The 16,474-nt window shown below is 32.4% G+C and overlaps 3 protein-coding genes and 1 long non-coding RNA gene across 5 annotated transcripts in view; 3 read left to right on the top strand and 1 right to left on the bottom strand.

The window, feature by feature from the left end:
* LOC106110882 (chloride intracellular channel exc-4) overlaps positions 1–4,512 on the top strand; it is a 32,623-nt gene extending 28,111 nt beyond the window's left edge. Inside the window, exons 6-8 of one of the 2 annotated variants that reach the window (XM_013292828.1) lie at positions 878–988; positions 1,343–1,405; positions 2,723–4,512. In XM_013292828.1, the coding sequence (XP_013148282.1) occupies positions 878–988; positions 1,343–1,405; positions 2,723–2,815 (267 nt within the window). In that variant the 3' untranslated portion in view covers positions 2,816–4,512. The remainder of the gene's footprint in view (positions 1–877; positions 989–1,342; positions 1,406–2,722) is intronic. The other variant, XM_013292829.1, reaches the window with a different exon arrangement.
* A 639-nt stretch (positions 4,513–5,151) lies between these two features.
* LOC106110760 (nucleoside diphosphate-linked moiety X motif 8, mitochondrial) lies at positions 5,152–6,131 on the top strand. Its single transcript, XM_013292659.1, has one exon. The coding sequence runs from the start codon at positions 5,288–5,290 to the stop codon at positions 5,942–5,944; it is 657 nt and encodes a 218-aa protein (XP_013148113.1). The 5' UTR covers positions 5,152–5,287; the 3' UTR covers positions 5,945–6,131.
* Positions 6,132–7,875: 1,744 nt separating this feature from the next.
* LOC106110805 lies at positions 7,876–8,976 on the bottom strand. The gene is made up of 2 exons (XR_001226122.1): positions 8,420–8,976; positions 7,876–8,152 (listed from the first exon to the last, which is right to left on the bottom strand). It is a non-coding gene; the product is annotated as an uncharacterized LOC106110805 (long non-coding RNA).
* Positions 8,977–10,197: 1,221 nt separating this feature from the next.
* LOC106110940 (serine protease inhibitor dipetalogastin-like) lies at positions 10,198–12,544 on the top strand. Its single transcript, XM_013292900.1, has 2 exons — positions 10,198–10,328; positions 11,315–12,544. Exons 1-2 carry the CDS (start codon positions 10,313–10,315, stop codon positions 11,956–11,958), a joined length of 660 nt encoding a protein of 219 aa, XP_013148354.1. The 5' UTR covers positions 10,198–10,312; the 3' UTR covers positions 11,959–12,544.
* The last annotated feature ends 3,930 nt before the right edge of the window (positions 12,545–16,474 follow it).

The raw sequence follows: 16,474 nt of genomic DNA, 5'->3' as shown, positions 1-16,474 counted from the left end.
TTCACACTTTAGTATTTATAATATTAGTAAGATTAGTAAAATGTGTGTTTATTAGAGGAAGTTTGAGAGTAGCCCCAGTGGTTGAGAAAATAAAGAGTAAAAGGTTAGAGTGGTATAGGCATGTTATGAGAAGGGATGAATCGCATGTAACAAGAAGGACGTTAGTTATGAATGTGGAGGAGTACATCGGTAGAGGTAGACCTTGAAAGAGATGGATGGATTGCGTGAAAGGTGACATGATCAAGAAGGGAGTGATGACTGAGATGAAGGATGATAGAGTGCTTTGGAAGATGAAAACCCGGTGCGCCGACCATACGGGAGTAGGATAAGGCAGGGGAGATGATGAGTAAAATGTGAGTTTAGATGGACGGATGAATAGATAAATGTCAGTAATGATCGCCGAAACGGCTCAACTGATCTCGATGAAATTTGACACATGTAGAATAGAGTCTGGAAGAACACATAGGCTGCTTACACTTTATTTCTGCTCGAAATTCGCGGGCAAAAGCTAGTTATTAACATAAACGTAGTTGTACTCTCTTCAGGCTTTTGCTAGAATATACGACAAACGATGGGCTTCGAACTCACGCCAACTTGAAGGGATGTCCATACGCTTAACCATCATCCAATTGGCGATTCTATGTGAATATAGTTAAAGGAAACGTCTGACAGGTGACTTTAATGGGTTGTCATTGACAGTGTCAAACTAAAAATAGAGTGAGTACATAACCCACCATAAACCGTTTACCTGACCATAATAGTACAGATTTTTTGTCGGTTTAGTACGCGAGAGTTGGTACTGAATGTTCTAAATATTAGTCAGAGTCACAGGCAATAGTAAGATATACTTGTTTAGTTTGATTTTGTTGTATTCCAGACGAGTTTCCGCGCTCTGTGGCGCTACATGTACCACATGTACCAGCTGGACGCGTTCACGCAGAGCTGCCCCGCGGACCAGGACATCATCAACCACTACAAGCTGCAGCAGGTATGTCCCCCCATACTACACATCACACAATTTCTTATCTCCTGGTACTATACAACTATACTGAATTTAAATCTATATCTATTTAATCTGTATTATATTTTTTTACTTTTTTCTTATATAAAAAAAAAAACATTTTTTCTTGTATAGTTTATTTTATCTTTAATTACATGAAAATTGTGACTTTTATAGTTTAAAGAACTGAGTATATCTACTCCTTAATGTTGCAATATAATTTTTACTTAAGGGGTTCTTTCGTACTATCTCTTCTGTCTCTATTTCTGAATTGGGAGTTTTTATATGGGTTATTGTATCCGTTATATGTATACTATGAATATTTCTCACTGTCACCAACAGTTGTCGACAAAAGGTTTGCTCATGTCGCCGAAGCCGACACGACAAAGGATCGACGACGAGCCGGTACGTTGCGCGTTGTCTTGCTGAAACATTTCGCGCCATTTCATTTAAAAAAAACAATTGTCTATGCGTTTAATCACGTGCCTATTTGCGCGGGCTGCTTTACTGACGTAATGAACATAGAGATATTGTATTGTCTATGGTTTGACATTGACAGTTTGTTTTTTAGGTTAATTTTATTGTAATATTTCTATGTTAATTTATCTGTGATATTAAAATACTTGAAGCACAAAGCGCTGCGCTGTTGTATATGTGGACCGCATTGTACATTTTGTTTACTTAAAAGAGGTGGAAGTTTTTTTTTAATGTCATCAGTATAACATCAGTAGTCAATACTAGTAAAGTGGACTATTTGTGCGTGTAAAAAGCGTCTACAACATAGGCCCTAAAAAAGTATTCTAGGCATTAAATTTAATCCTAAAAGCGGTTTTTAACCGAGTTTCGGCAAAATTCGGTTTTCTTGATTTTTACAATAGAAAAATAGTTTCGGCCACTCATTAAATATGCAGGATAAAGATTAAAATTTAATTTGTTTAGGTCAAGACAATTTAAATATGGTGTTGCCATAACAAAAAAATGATAATACTAAGTTAATAGTTATACTAAACTAATGTAATCAAGAAATTTAAATAACAGTATTGTATATAATATTCAGATAATGATATTGGATTTATTACATAAAACATTTAACCTGAAAATGGAAATATTTTTGCATGTTTCTTATTATTTAATGTTTGAATTGCCATGTAATGCATTTTCATCTTGGTCATATTTAATTCTAAATTCCAAAAGGTCATAGACAAAGTAAAAAATGGACTGGTAAAATATCGATTATATGTACTAATATGAAAACAATTATCGATTTCAAATCGATTTCTGCATCATTTTATATAACAGCCCTAACGCTTCATTTCATTAATGTGTTCGTTTTGTTGGGAATGGTAAATCAGTCGACGTCATATTAACAGGCTTCGGTGTTGTGAGTCGGGTTGGGTTTTATAAACTAATGTTTATTTTTTTAATCTCTTTTATTTTTTCTATTGCAACTAACTTATTCTATTGATAATTTTATTATTCCACATTCTGATTTATTTTTATTAAATGATACTATTTTTTAAATATGTTATGTGCTCATAAAGGCTGTATTTTATTACAAATATGTATATTTTATGAACAAAAATAAATGTAGAATTTAAATTTATCGAATAACAGATAACCTATATGACTATATAGTTATTTGAGGTTATAATGAATAACGATGCAGGTACTTTTTTTTTCATTGTGTTTAGGTAAAATTTAACACTAAATTTCAATTTGCAGGCGCTTAAAATGAAGAAACACGAAGAACTAGAGACGCCAACATTTACTACGTCAATTCCGATCGACGTGAACGATGTAAGCGGCGCGGAGTAGCGGCGGCAGTGACGTCAGCCGGATCTAAACTTGGTACAATAGACATTAAGCGGTACAGGCCTCGTACACACGCAGTCATACGCAGTCACACGCAGTCATACGCAGTCATACGCAGTCATACGCAGTCATACACAGTCATACACAGTCATACGCAGTCATACGCAGTCACACGCAGTAATACGTAGTCACGCGTTGACTGCTGACGTCACTAGGGTTGCGGAAAACATTATTTATATCGATTTTTACCAAAATTTCAGATGACACTTTATTTAAATGAAAATAACTTTTTAGTTTGTACTATTTTTGTTAGAAGACCGTGTGTGTACCTTTGTTGAATAATTATTTCTAGTAATCGATAACTTTTCAAGGTTTTATTTATCTAAATACTATTACGCTATTGTTATAGAAATCTAGACGTATGATTGCTATTGAAAATTGCTTTGGCTGTAAAATTTAATAATTTTTCATAATAATGTCGATATTTTCCAACCCTAGGTATAAAAAGTGCCAGGGGATGTTCCGAAATAAAATTTGAATCGTGTGATATTCCTTTGCCCCATTTATCCCTTGGCCAGTCAACAAATTCATCGTTTAAAACTATTTTTGTAATTTTGTAAGAAAATTAAAAACTTATTATAATTTTATCGCTGTAACAATATAATTTGTTAGTACATTGCAATTTGTGTGTGTGCGGTGTAATCGAAATTTATTATTTTATATAAATGTGGTGATTGTTACTTAGCTGTGTCGTGTTAACTTAAAGGCAGATGCCTTTTTAAGCCTTATTTTCGTTTATCAAATGAGAAGTATGTTTATTATGTATGGCGATTATTTTTTGTTAAAATGTTGATTTGATATCAGGCAGAGGTGCTAAAAGTTTACCTACGAAACTTCAGAAATGTTTTCATAACCTAAAATACTTCATCTAGTATTAGTGCATTTTGTAAAAGATTCATTGTTCAAACAACGAATTGATCAGGCATTTTGTATTATATTCACAGTTTTAGATTTAAGAATTTACAGTATTTAATGTTATTTCCATGTTTATTTAAATGTTTTAGGTTAGAAATTTTACCGCCATTTTGTTAATTCTGCCTCTGCCTTGTCATGCGCGAAATCAGAGATTAAAAAGTTTTATTTTAAAAAATCACAGTGAGCGCTCTTGCCTGCCTCATAGTTACCTTTTTAAAGGTATATTTTAGGTACTTATATCTTTCTTATTTATCTTAAACTTATTTAACTTTAGTTATGCTTGACGTCTGACTTATTTGACACTGATGACTAAAAACATCATTTAAAAAAACTATAATACACTGGTATTGTTGTACTAAAATAAATTTTTAGGAAACAAAACCTACGAGAAAAACACGCGCTATTACTTACTAAACATTTCTTACAAAATATTGTGATCTTTTAAGTTTTCATAGTGAATTATTTCATTTTATTTTATTTTATGGCGTAGACCATTATTATTTCTGGCAACATTATTATTTTTTAACGTTCAAGGAAAGACCTGACACATCATAGTACACAGCGAGAGATCAACATGTCATTCGACATAATTTTGATTGTAAAAAATACTAATGCTTTATAATTGTGTAAAGTTATGCCATTATCATAGCATTTACACGATTATTAAGCGTTATTAGATTATAATTTAAATGTTAAGAAATAAACCTGGATAAATATTATTTTTTTATTTGAGTTTTATTTTGCATGCCTTTTATTTATTCTTTTTTTGTATTTTTCATCACTTAAAATTAATAAAAGTCTTGAGAAGAATGCAATTTCCTTTTCCAGCTATTTTTTTAATATAAACATGATTATGTAAAATGACGTTCAGTTAACATTTTTATGATTTTGATTGTGAGATTTGATTTTTGTATAAACTGACTTAAATGCAGACTAACAAAGGCGCTTTCCTATATTATTAGACTTAAAATATGCATTTTTGTATGCTATTGTGATATGTAGCTTTTTTACCTTGATACAAATTTACTATGATAAGCCTTTTTGTATCATAGAATAATAAATAGGGTTCATAAATTAATCCTCTCTTATTACTAACCTAAATTTTATTTAACCTTCAACAATTTAAGATCGAACAAGAATGGAGTCAACAGTCTTACTTCAAACTTAGAAAATTTCCTGGTTGCGAAGTATAAGTGGATAACGCTCATTTCATAATTTGTAAAAGACGAACAAAAAGAGAATATTCCAAACATTATTCAACTTTAAAAAAGTAATTTCCTGTCCTAACAAGTTTTTGGACGTAGTTTTATTTTTTAATATAGTAAATGGCAACATTGTTCTGTCAATGTCACTGTCTTTAAAATGCCAACTTGCCAAATTCAATATTATCAGTCACCAGTGATAATAAAATATGCAATGATAAAAACATTTCAGGAAGTAAACTTTGAACCTATTAGATAAGAAATGTATTCTGTAAGTAGACGGTTTTAAGATCCCGTTATGTCTTTGTCCCCTCAAGTATTATTGTCTAGCCTAGCTCGCGAACGATGTGTCGCGAATGTGAAGGAACTGCCAGGATTTTTCTTCACTAAAGAAAAACCTAAAGACAATGCCTCGGTTTTGGTGCCATTATGTGTGCAGAACGGTGAAGTATACCTATTATATACACTTCGTTCTTCAAACTTGAAAAATCATAGTGGACAAGTGTCATTTCCTGGTGGAAAAAAGGAGGAAGGTGAAAGTGTAGTGGAAACGGCATTACGAGAAACGGAAGAGGAAATTGGCGTCCCTGCTAGCAATATAGACGTATGGTGCGAAATGCCACAAGTGCAGGGACGAAATAAAGACATGTTGATCACACCCGTTGTTGGCGAAATAATTAACTTCGATCCAACGGCGTTGCGGCGTAACTTTAATGAAGTGGAAGAAATATTCACTGTGCCGATAAAAGAGCTATGTGATAAAAGAAATCATGCGCATCTCCGATATGAAAAACATCCAATACCATTGTTCATGTATGAGAAACATAAAGTGTGGGGTATTACTGGACTAATAACACATTTATTTTTGCAATGTTTTTTACCCTCTGAAGTTTATAAAGGTGACTTTTTAAGGAGAAAATTTGAGTTGGATGAATTAATGCCGTCAAAACTCTAACCCAATGTTTATCTATATTTAAATAAATATATATTGTATATCTGGTTGTATATTGTAAACTATTATATTTTGAATTCAGATACATCTGATATATTTTATATAAGCACAAGTGTAGTTAAAAAGTTGAATGCTTTGTATTAAAATCTCACATATATAATTTTATTGTAACAAAGTATAATGTACTGGAATGGTAAAAAAAACTATTTACATTGCATCAGATTACTTTTATTATGCAAACAATTTAATAGTACATTATTTTTTTTAAGTTCTGTTAAAATGTATTTGACTAAATTATAATAAATAAGATAACTCTTGGTAATTCTGAATGAGATAAGTAACTTGACTTAATATAGATGAAATGATAACCTCCTTCTCTCGGGAAGTCAGGTAGAAAAGTATTTTATTAAGAATTAGATTGTTTGTTAAGTTTTTAAAGTTTTTGTAATACATAAAAACAATTTGTTCATATTTTGGTGCAGCAAAAAAAATAAATGACAGATTTTTTCATTTAACATTCAGATTCTTTCAAAATTGACAATTTGATTCCTGTTTGACTTTGAAAGGCATCAGCATAGCATTGGAAGTGGCAAGGGCTGTGGAAGTTCTTATTATTTGTGGAACAGACGGGCCGCATTATCTTAGGGCACGGACAATCAGGCCATGCTGTCTCGAACCAAGGCTCACTGAGAGCTGATGACATCAACACAAGCAGAAGTGTTACTGAAAATAAAAAAAAATATATAAAAACTATGAACCATTTTTTTTAATTAGATTCATATTCAACCATTCTATCGTCAAACTAACGCAAATTCTGCACATTTGTAATTCACCTAGAAAAAATTAATTCACTCACAGAGTTCACACTATATTTTAAAATTAAAAATTTAGCAAAAATAAACTACTAACCAATTCTATAATCCATAGCTCGATTTCAACTTTCAGTGTTTACAGTTCGTTGTTTAGACTGCCAGTACCACTTTCTCCAAAACTCTACCTTAATATACAGGTAAGCTATATCATCGTACTGTTTCCGGTACACCGATAATGGATAATAAAAGCTGACAAAACGTCCAATTCCCGCCCAGTTATAGCCAATAAACTGTACGACCTACTTAACTGTTGAATCGAAGCAATTTAACGTCTTTATTTATTGCGTGTGATTATTTTTTTTTAGATACGAACGTTTTAATTATCGATGTAAATTCTTCATTCAGTAACAAACATTTAAAAACTTATTAGAGTTGCTTTTATATCTTGGTGAGTTTTTATGTAGTATCCATTGTGACCTATGGGTGTCATCAGGGGGAGGAGCAGATACCCTTTCTTAAAAAGTTAAGATATAAAACTACTTAGTATATTATAGCAGCTGCTCTCGGCTGACAACGTTTATACGCCTATACTAATATTATAAAGAGGAAAGATTTGTGTTTATGTATGTATTAAAAAAAAACTCAAAAACTACTGGGCCGAATTTAAAAGTTCATTCACCGTTAGAAAGGTAATTTTTGGTGAGTAACATAGACTTTTTTAATTTCATGCGAACAAAGTCGCAAGCAACAGCAAGTTGTATATAAAATTGTAATTCTATATCTTGTGTCTTAACATCTTGTGCACATTAAGTTGACATACTCAAGGAAATTAATGCTACTGCCATCTCTAGGTATATATAGGTCTGTTGGAATTTATTTTAAGAATTCAGCCTGAATTTTGTTTAAACAGCCAGATACTAAAACAATACATATACTAAATAGTTACTTCAAGTATTCACACTTTTTAGACGAAAAATGGAATTCATTCACTTTACGATGCTGTATGATCGTGATAATGTATTAGGCGAGCCAGCCTATTCGCACAACTAGTGCTGATTTGGTCTCTACCACTGTTGAAAATGATTAATTGATGTTATGATTCATTAAATAAATCTAAACACGTATATTTAAATACTTTATTGTATAGAAAATTACAATATTTAATGAGGTGTAGATGGCGGTAATAATTTACAATCGACTGATTTTATCAGACGTTGGTTATTAGAATAGAGGTGGTTTAGCCGACATTCGTAGGTACACAAGTTCCTATACCGTCGCATGTCGTTTCCGCAAATCGGCTCGTATTCTGCAGTACAGGGACATTGCTTCTCCGACCAGTCGGTCCACGGCTCCTGCTTCGCGCTTACTCCAATGTAGATTAAAAATAAAAACAAAAACACTGGAAAAAAGTTTTTAAAAAAATATTAGTCCAAACGTAAACTATATGAAAGAAATCACACATAAACCTTTAAAATCTGTAAGTTTAAGCGCAAAAAAAAACGTAGTGTTTGAGCCAATTTATTTAGTAGCTCTAACTTATAGTAAGTGCTATCTCCACGGAAGTCACAGCTATAATATAAAGACAAAAACAAATACAAGCAATAAGTTATTGTCCACTGTTACATGTTTTTTTTTTTAATATTTCAGTAAAATAAAATTAACTAACCGATTCTGTTATCCATTGGCGGGAAAATTTGACAACGTTGCACGTTAAATAGACACCAGAGACAATGCAAATGCAAATTGCAATTTCACCAAAACACCACGTTAATATATTAACAGGCAACACTATCACGATACTTCCGTTTGGTAATCAAAAGAAAGGATAACGGTAATTAATGTCTCTACTTCCCACCTCAATTAAATTTACGACCTAATGAATTACGCATTGTATTTCTTTTATTATTTCTACAGATATCAATTTGGGATCCGTTTTACTACCGTAACAATTACCTGTAAAGAAAATTATTGATGAACGAACAATGTAACTCTACTTTTTCATTATCTAGTTTAGGTAGGTCCTATGATCTACCTACTTGTTCACAGCTTGTGCTCTGAAAAACTCTGAAACTGTTTTTATCTAAAAGTGTTGGTGTTCTAAATAGTTTAAGATTGGTTATCTAATAATAAGCGGTAAGAGTGCGTATTGCTTGTTGCATATAACATAATTGTTTAAATTTTAATAAATCGAATCCAAAACTCTGCACGCACTTTTTTCACGTACTGAACACAAATTAAAAAGATAATTATCTGGGACATTCCATCCGACTGTAAGCTTGTTGTAAACAAGCTCTAATACTTCCGGATGAAAAAACCCGATTTTCTCAGAGAGTTTTCTGAGAACAAAGCACTGTTCCAGACGAACAAAACAATATGGCGCTGACAAACATTTGTCCACAGTCCACAATCAGATGTGTTTACTAATGCAAGTTTCACGAACCGTGTTTTCCTTGTATCGATAATTACTATTCGTGTTCGTAGTGTATTTTTTTTGTACAATATTTTTTTTAAAATAAAAGTCAAAATAAACACTTAATCAATCGAATATCACAGGGTCAGTGCTTATCCAGATTTAAAAATAAAACAAAATCAATTTAAAAACTCCTTCATAAATTCGATTTTTAAACACACATAATGCATTTTTATACTTTTATGTGAAAATTAAGTTTTTTAAATTTTTAGAATAAAGGTTGCTACCAAATAAATTGTAGTCAGCCCGTACTAATTCACACAACGAAACTTACCAAGGTGCACGGTCAAGGTCAAGAAAGTACATTGGATGACACAATAATCTAATATTTTTTTATTGTTTAACGCAATCATTTTGTAAATTCTTTATCTAACAATGAAGCTAAACGTGTGAAAAGTCTGCGAAAACAATCGTAACTGTTGATATAAATTAATTTTAAACATTCTAACATGACTTTGAGCTTTAACTAGTTTTTATTGAAATTGTTGCTCAAATTCTTTTAAATGTTGGTATAAATAGAATATTCATATAAGTTTTGTTGAATTTGCTTTTAAAGCAGACATATTATTTGACCAGTCTTGATGACGGCCTACTACTCCATAGACTTCTACAAAAAGTATCAGCTCTCATTCTCCGTGTAAAAAGATTTATTGTATAGATCTGGACAGTGGAAACCTATTTGAACACTACTCGTATAAGTACTTGCTGTTTGATATGTATCACAGACTCGCATAATAATTGATGAACAATAACAATAAGAATAAAGGTAATTAAACGATTTTGATTAATTTTACCACGCCATTAATAATTAAACTTTATTAAAAACTAATTTTATAGTTATTTTGACTAATCCATAACTAGTCGAGGTCAAAGCAAACGTGTCAGGTGTTCTTCGAAGTCTCGTCTGTTTGTCTGTCTGTATCGATCACGTCAACGGGGATTTACAAAGTAAACAAGACGTCCAAGTCACTAAGTGCGTGTGAACACTGATTTTGTTAGTATATAAATATGCGCCTCTCAACACTTCATTATAATATTGGCGGCTGAGAAGACGTGTGTCTGATAAAATAATCGATAAAGGCCTTCAAAATGATTTATCAATTCGGTGAGTTGTTTACATTTTTATATCATTATATTTATACGATTTTGTATATCTGTAGATTTACATCACTAAAATATTTGAATAAAATCATACTCCAATTTCCCAAAAAGATTTAAAGTTGCCGATAACTGGCATGCAAGATTTTTTTTATTATTATTTTAATAATAAGTAAATTTTGTTATGAATTTAAAGTAAATCAGCGTAATATTGTACAGCTTTTAAAAATAAATAAAAGAAATAAACTAACGCTTTACGATCTCGAATATTACTATTTTATTATTCATTTTATGTTTTTAACGTTGGTTTGAATAAATTATAAATAAACAAGACGCACTCATGTAATCGTACACTTCTATGCAATTTTTTTTATGTAGTCATCTTTTTACAATCAGTCAAAGGAAATCTGATATCACGAAGAACGCACTTTCTAAACAAAGATTATTTTTTTATGATAGGAGATTAGAATAAACTGTTGAAAGGAAAAATTGTGAGCATATTTGATAAATTTTCACAACTTTTACGTATATTCGACAATAGTAAATTCCTAGTAATTGGAAATCTTATTTGTTAAGTTATGTTCTGTACAACCGTAAATTTCCATCCACAGTTTATTGTTTACAATAGTCGAATATCAAGTGTGCATTTACATTGAAATTATTTGCACATGTCACAATGTTTATCGATTTATTTAAATCCGATTCAATAAATAAATTGATGACAAACGTTCTGATTTTAAAAGGATTGCGTTTCTGTTTTAAAATAAAATTGTATAGATAGGTTTGTTATAATTTATACAAATACCAGCTTAAAAAAAGCTAGTAGCTTATGTGTTCTTCTAGACCATAATCGACATCTATACTGAATTTTATCTAAAATCCGTTAAGCCGTTACTAACAAACAACCATTTATCTAAACTTTTACATTTATAATGTTAGTATGATTGAATTAATATATAAAAATAAATTTTAATAATGTCTGTTTTTTCTCAGGTATTCTCTTCTTGATAGGATCGATTTCCATGAGCGTCGCGTTACCGCCTTGCGTGTGCACACGTGAACGGAAGCCAGTATGCGCTTCCAACGGACAGACTTACAGTAACCAATGTATGCTGAACTGCGCCCGCGCATCCGACCCTACCGTCACCCTAGCGTCAGTCGGCAGATGCAAACGGGAAGCACCCAGCTGCTTCTGCACCTTCGAAAACAATCCTATATGCGCATCTAATGGGGAGACATATGCGAATGAATGCGAGTTCCAATGCCAACAAACAGCTGATCCAACTCTACGCGTTAATTACTACGGTGAATGTAGAGAGAAGAGGCAAATTAAAGTCGCCAGCTTATCCCCTTGCACTTGCCCTAGGGACTCTAAATTCGTGTGCGGCAGTGACGGCGCTACATATAGCAACGCTTGTGTACTGGAGTGTTCAACGCAGGCTAATCCAAGCCTCTACATGGTGCACGGCGGTCCTTGTGACAATAGAGTCAATGTGGTAGAACACGCGAACAATCTTCCTTCTTGTTCCTGCGCTAGGAATTACTTCCCAGTCTGCGGAACGGACGGTAATACATACAATAACTTGTGTCTCCTTCAGTGCTCGGGTACTGACGTGCAGAGCTTTGGACCCTGTTAGATATACAATGAACTTAATTCGCTTGCCACCTAAGGTCGAATATTGTATGAAAATTATAAAAGATATTATGTATATTGCTTAATTACATTTAACTAGTGGGTAGGAAATAAAAGTCTCTATCTGTGTAAACTGTTATAACGAGTCGAAACCGTTGCCATGTCTCTTATTTTTTCTGGAACAAAGTGAGATAGGTATGTTCGTGATACGACAGTAGAAAATTCACTTTTACTGTGATCTATTTTGTTTTTATAATTAATTGTATGTCCAATTGATTTTGTCATGATTTTTTTTCTGTTATTTTTTTTAACAAGTATTGACAAATGCTTAATAAGATTTCAAAACTCTGACGTACAGATAACGTAATCGGACAGATTGGTGATGTACACTATCAGATAAATATTGACAATTTTATATTAAAAATTCGGATTATTCCCAACCGTCACTCCGCTCTGTCCTCACGTATGGACAGATGAGAATGAAAAGTTTCATCCGTCCCACCGTTAGCGCCGAGGGGACGGTTAGAACTTATTTTATTTCTTAACGGTTCCATCTGTCATCTTATTGGTGATAGTGGGACTAAAATGTGGGACGGATGAAACTTTATATTCTCACGTGGGGACAGAGCGGGGTGATGATTGGGAATAATCCAAAAATTCAAATTTTATAACACTATTTGTTTTTTGTGTACCTTGTTATTTTTTTATGTTTCTTTATTTTAAATAGCTTTAATAAACATTTTAATTATGTTACAAAACTCTGTATTAGTTACACTCAAGACATTTGTAATTTAAATTCCAAACGCAAGATTTATAAACAATGTTCTCTTTAAATTGTACAATTATTGTTTTAACTATCTTTATATAGAAAATAAAATTGTTGAAAACATTTTCGTATTTTAATCCTTCCGTTTGCTGTGTAAATGTAGATATGTTTATTTACAAATACACTTTACAAGTCTTCGACTTGTAAAGTAGACCATAATAAGAGCACGGACCTTACTCCTAACAGTTCAAGGTTTGTTGATCATTTTATACACGATAATTACAATAATTAACCATACTGATAAATCACAATAACAATTATTTTTAATTACAAATAATCATAACATACAATTTCGAAGTAATTTAAAAAATTATCAACATAACGTAGGTTATCATTATCAGAGAGTTGAGAAACTGTTTTTAATATAGTTGTAAAAGTTCAAATTGTATTGCTAAATACATAAGCTTACAAACAGAAAATATAGTTCAAATAATAACGTTTTATAGTATCGATGAAGCCACGAAAATACGGAAGAAAATCGTCATAAACATCATCTTCGCGACCTTATCCTACCACGTAGGGTTCTCGCAATAGATTTTATAAACTTTATTTGGCTTAATTTTAACGACTACTGCTTGCTATCAACCCTACTTGGAAGAAGTTAAAATTAAACTAAACGTATCATAAATATTGGTATGTAAAAGCTAATATAATAACATAGTTTCTTCTGTGATTTTTACAAATGTGCAACTAATAGGTCTTACGTCATGTAGGTCATGTTTTTTTTAGTAAGCGGTCAGTTTTCATTAAACGTACCTCGTAAGTATCGATATTGATTTTATCATTTATTTCGAGTAGTAAATAAACAACAGAATACAAAATTGCTGGTAATCTAAATGTTTACAGACGTACCGATAACTGTTCTCAGAACGGACAGGAAAATGATGTATAGTTATTTATGTACCTAAATAAAAAATAAAAAAATAAAATTATTCAACATGACCTGTTTCTATTTTACACCAGACTAGCTGTTGCTCGCGACTTCGTATGCGTGAAATTAAAAAAATAATAAAAAAACATCCTATGTTACTGTGATAACGTAGCTTTTAAAGTAAAAATTTTTGACATCGGCATATTAGATTTTGAGTCATTTCATTACATCTAAAATACAAATCTTTCCTCTTTATAATACAGTACAACCTCGATAACTCAAACCTTGTTAACTTAAAAACCTCTAAACCTTCAAAAAATAATATGTTCCCTTCCCATCAGAGCCCAAAACCTCTACAACATAAACACTTGATAACTTTAAACCTCCGTAATTGAAAAAGTTTTGAGTTTCCCTTGGACTTTAACTTATCGAGGTTCTACTGCATTGGATAGATAGTATGAACTAAAGTTTTTGTGCGTAATGTATTGTAAATTCCATTGTCCGTGTCTGTGCTGTATTCATGATAACTCAGGTAGCCGTAGTAAACGATTGAATTCATTTTGACGAGTAGGGTCATATGTTTTTTCCCTGGAAAGTCACAGGATAGTCAACCAGGCTTTTCTAATTTTAAAATAGTATATTCTATTGTATTTTTCTGTTTTTACAAGTCCATTGTCCTAACACGTTCAGTACCACTTCTGACGAGTACAATTTCATTCGAAAAACTCGTAGTGAGGAACGTGTTAAACAGACAATACAAGGAGTATAATTTTATTATATTTATTTACGCCACGGTCGAACCGTTGTGCAGTGCATTAACTACTTACTGTTGGGACCATGTCTCGTACATGGATATGACTGGCATTGAAGAACGCGAAAACTTTAAACTAGAGCAAATTTTTAAACTTCACGGCACCACTACTAAAAAATTAAAAAAACAAATATGAAATCTTTCAAGGTATATTAACAGAAGCCACCAACGCTAACTAAATCAGTTGTATTTTATTAGTTTTTAAAACAAATAAAAAAACGATACTTTCTGACACAATTTATTGTGTTATCTGACTTCCGATAAAATATTTTCAATAATATATTACAGTTATGACAGTTTGGAAGACTATCGTATAGGACTTTATGGTCACCCTACATTACCATTGTTAAGTGTTATTTGTTTAATAAGCAACAACACTACTCACATCTCAAGCATCAAGCGTGACATTGAGAGTGTCTCGAGGTCATATCATAACTGGACCATATAGCCAATATAACGCCATAAAAAGGATTTGTATTAAAAAAAAACCCCGCAAGATGAATTTTCTGAAGAAAAACCAAAATTCAGTACTATATATACTCATTTTCATGGGCAAACAATCATTGTTCTAATTTGTATTGTTTAGTAACTCTCGATTTCCACATATCTGGCTGCGAGGCAGTGCACCCGCTGAGGCGAGCAGGGCCAAACACTTGTCTCGAAGCATTTTAGGGCACTTTTGACACATGACACACCTATATCTTCGTTGTGTGTAAATATAATAGGTTTGTTGTGTTTTTATTATTTTTCTGCACTGTCCTGTAACATAGAAATGGTGACCGCTTCGGCGGCAACTTAAAAAGCGATTGTCGACACGTCCAGCTCGCAATGAGGTGTAATACTAAATAATACATATCGCGATTTCTTGCGTAAAACATTAATACCATCGTTGCGATGTACAGCCTAAACAACATCTACAGTGGTACTTGGAGACATTTATTGAATACCTAGGACTTCCTTAGTGTTAGAGTCCTTAGGGTTGCGGGTGGTCAGGTTTAGGGCCCTGATTTCTCCGTAGTACATCCCCGAGAAGTGGCTGGTAACTATGGTAGGAGAGCAACTATTAATTGCAAAGCGTCATTAGGGGCGGCGGTAGTATTCTATTTGGAGATCCCGCGGCTCCTTATTATGGCAGTTGGAGGCCACCGTGGGGTTTTAGACGGCACAAATCCGACATAACCACCCTTGTCCCTGCAAGGGTGGTATGCGTTAGGCATTTCCCCACGTTAAAAAAAAGCGTTCTTAATTATATTTTATAATAGATTTTGACCGCGATTTAAAAATAAAATAATGTAGTAATAAAAATAACCTATGTTGCTCAGTAACGTACAATATAGCTTTTTAATGATAAAATAATTTTTGATATTGGCGCTATAGTTTTGTGTCTGTTCGTTAAATACAAAACATATTTCCATTGTATAAATTATTTTACAAGTAGCTGAATACAGACGCTTATATTTATAACAGTGAAAAAAATACAAATGTTTATTTGTTTAGTTACCACAGGAATAACTTAATAAGTAATTATAACAGAAAACCACGTATGTAATAAAAATATGAAAGTTGCATTTTAAGGAGTAATGGCCGTCACACGTCCGAGATGATAAATAAAAAAGTTATAACATATTACGCAGTTGCACATAATCTGGGATTTTACTGGTCACGGTAAAACTTTGTAATAACAAATCAACATCTCTGAATGCGGAGTTCTTAATTTAATGCTTTCACAAGTCTTGACATTAGAAATTACGGTTGAAAAACCTAGATTGCCATTGCCGCACTATTTAAAAAACAAAAGTACGTCACAATGCAAGGAAACTACGGAAGTAAGCAATTTCATAGGCGACGAAAATGTGATTTATGAATTAGTAACAATTGCATGATTACAGTCTTTATCTCACGTTAGTTAAGACTTTTGGACATTTAGACCACGATACTGACTTTTATCCAGGATTATCCGCATTAAATTAAAAACGTATTCTTTGTCATCTATGTTAAATGTCATCGAAATC

The sequence above is a fragment of the Papilio polytes genome, unplaced genomic scaffold (genome assembly GCF_000836215.1).
Source record: "Papilio polytes unplaced genomic scaffold, Ppol_1.0 DF824191.1, whole genome shotgun sequence".
Taxonomy (NCBI): domain Eukaryota; kingdom Metazoa; phylum Arthropoda; class Insecta; order Lepidoptera; family Papilionidae; genus Papilio; species Papilio polytes.
This window is presented reverse-complemented; position numbering and strand designations above follow the sequence as displayed.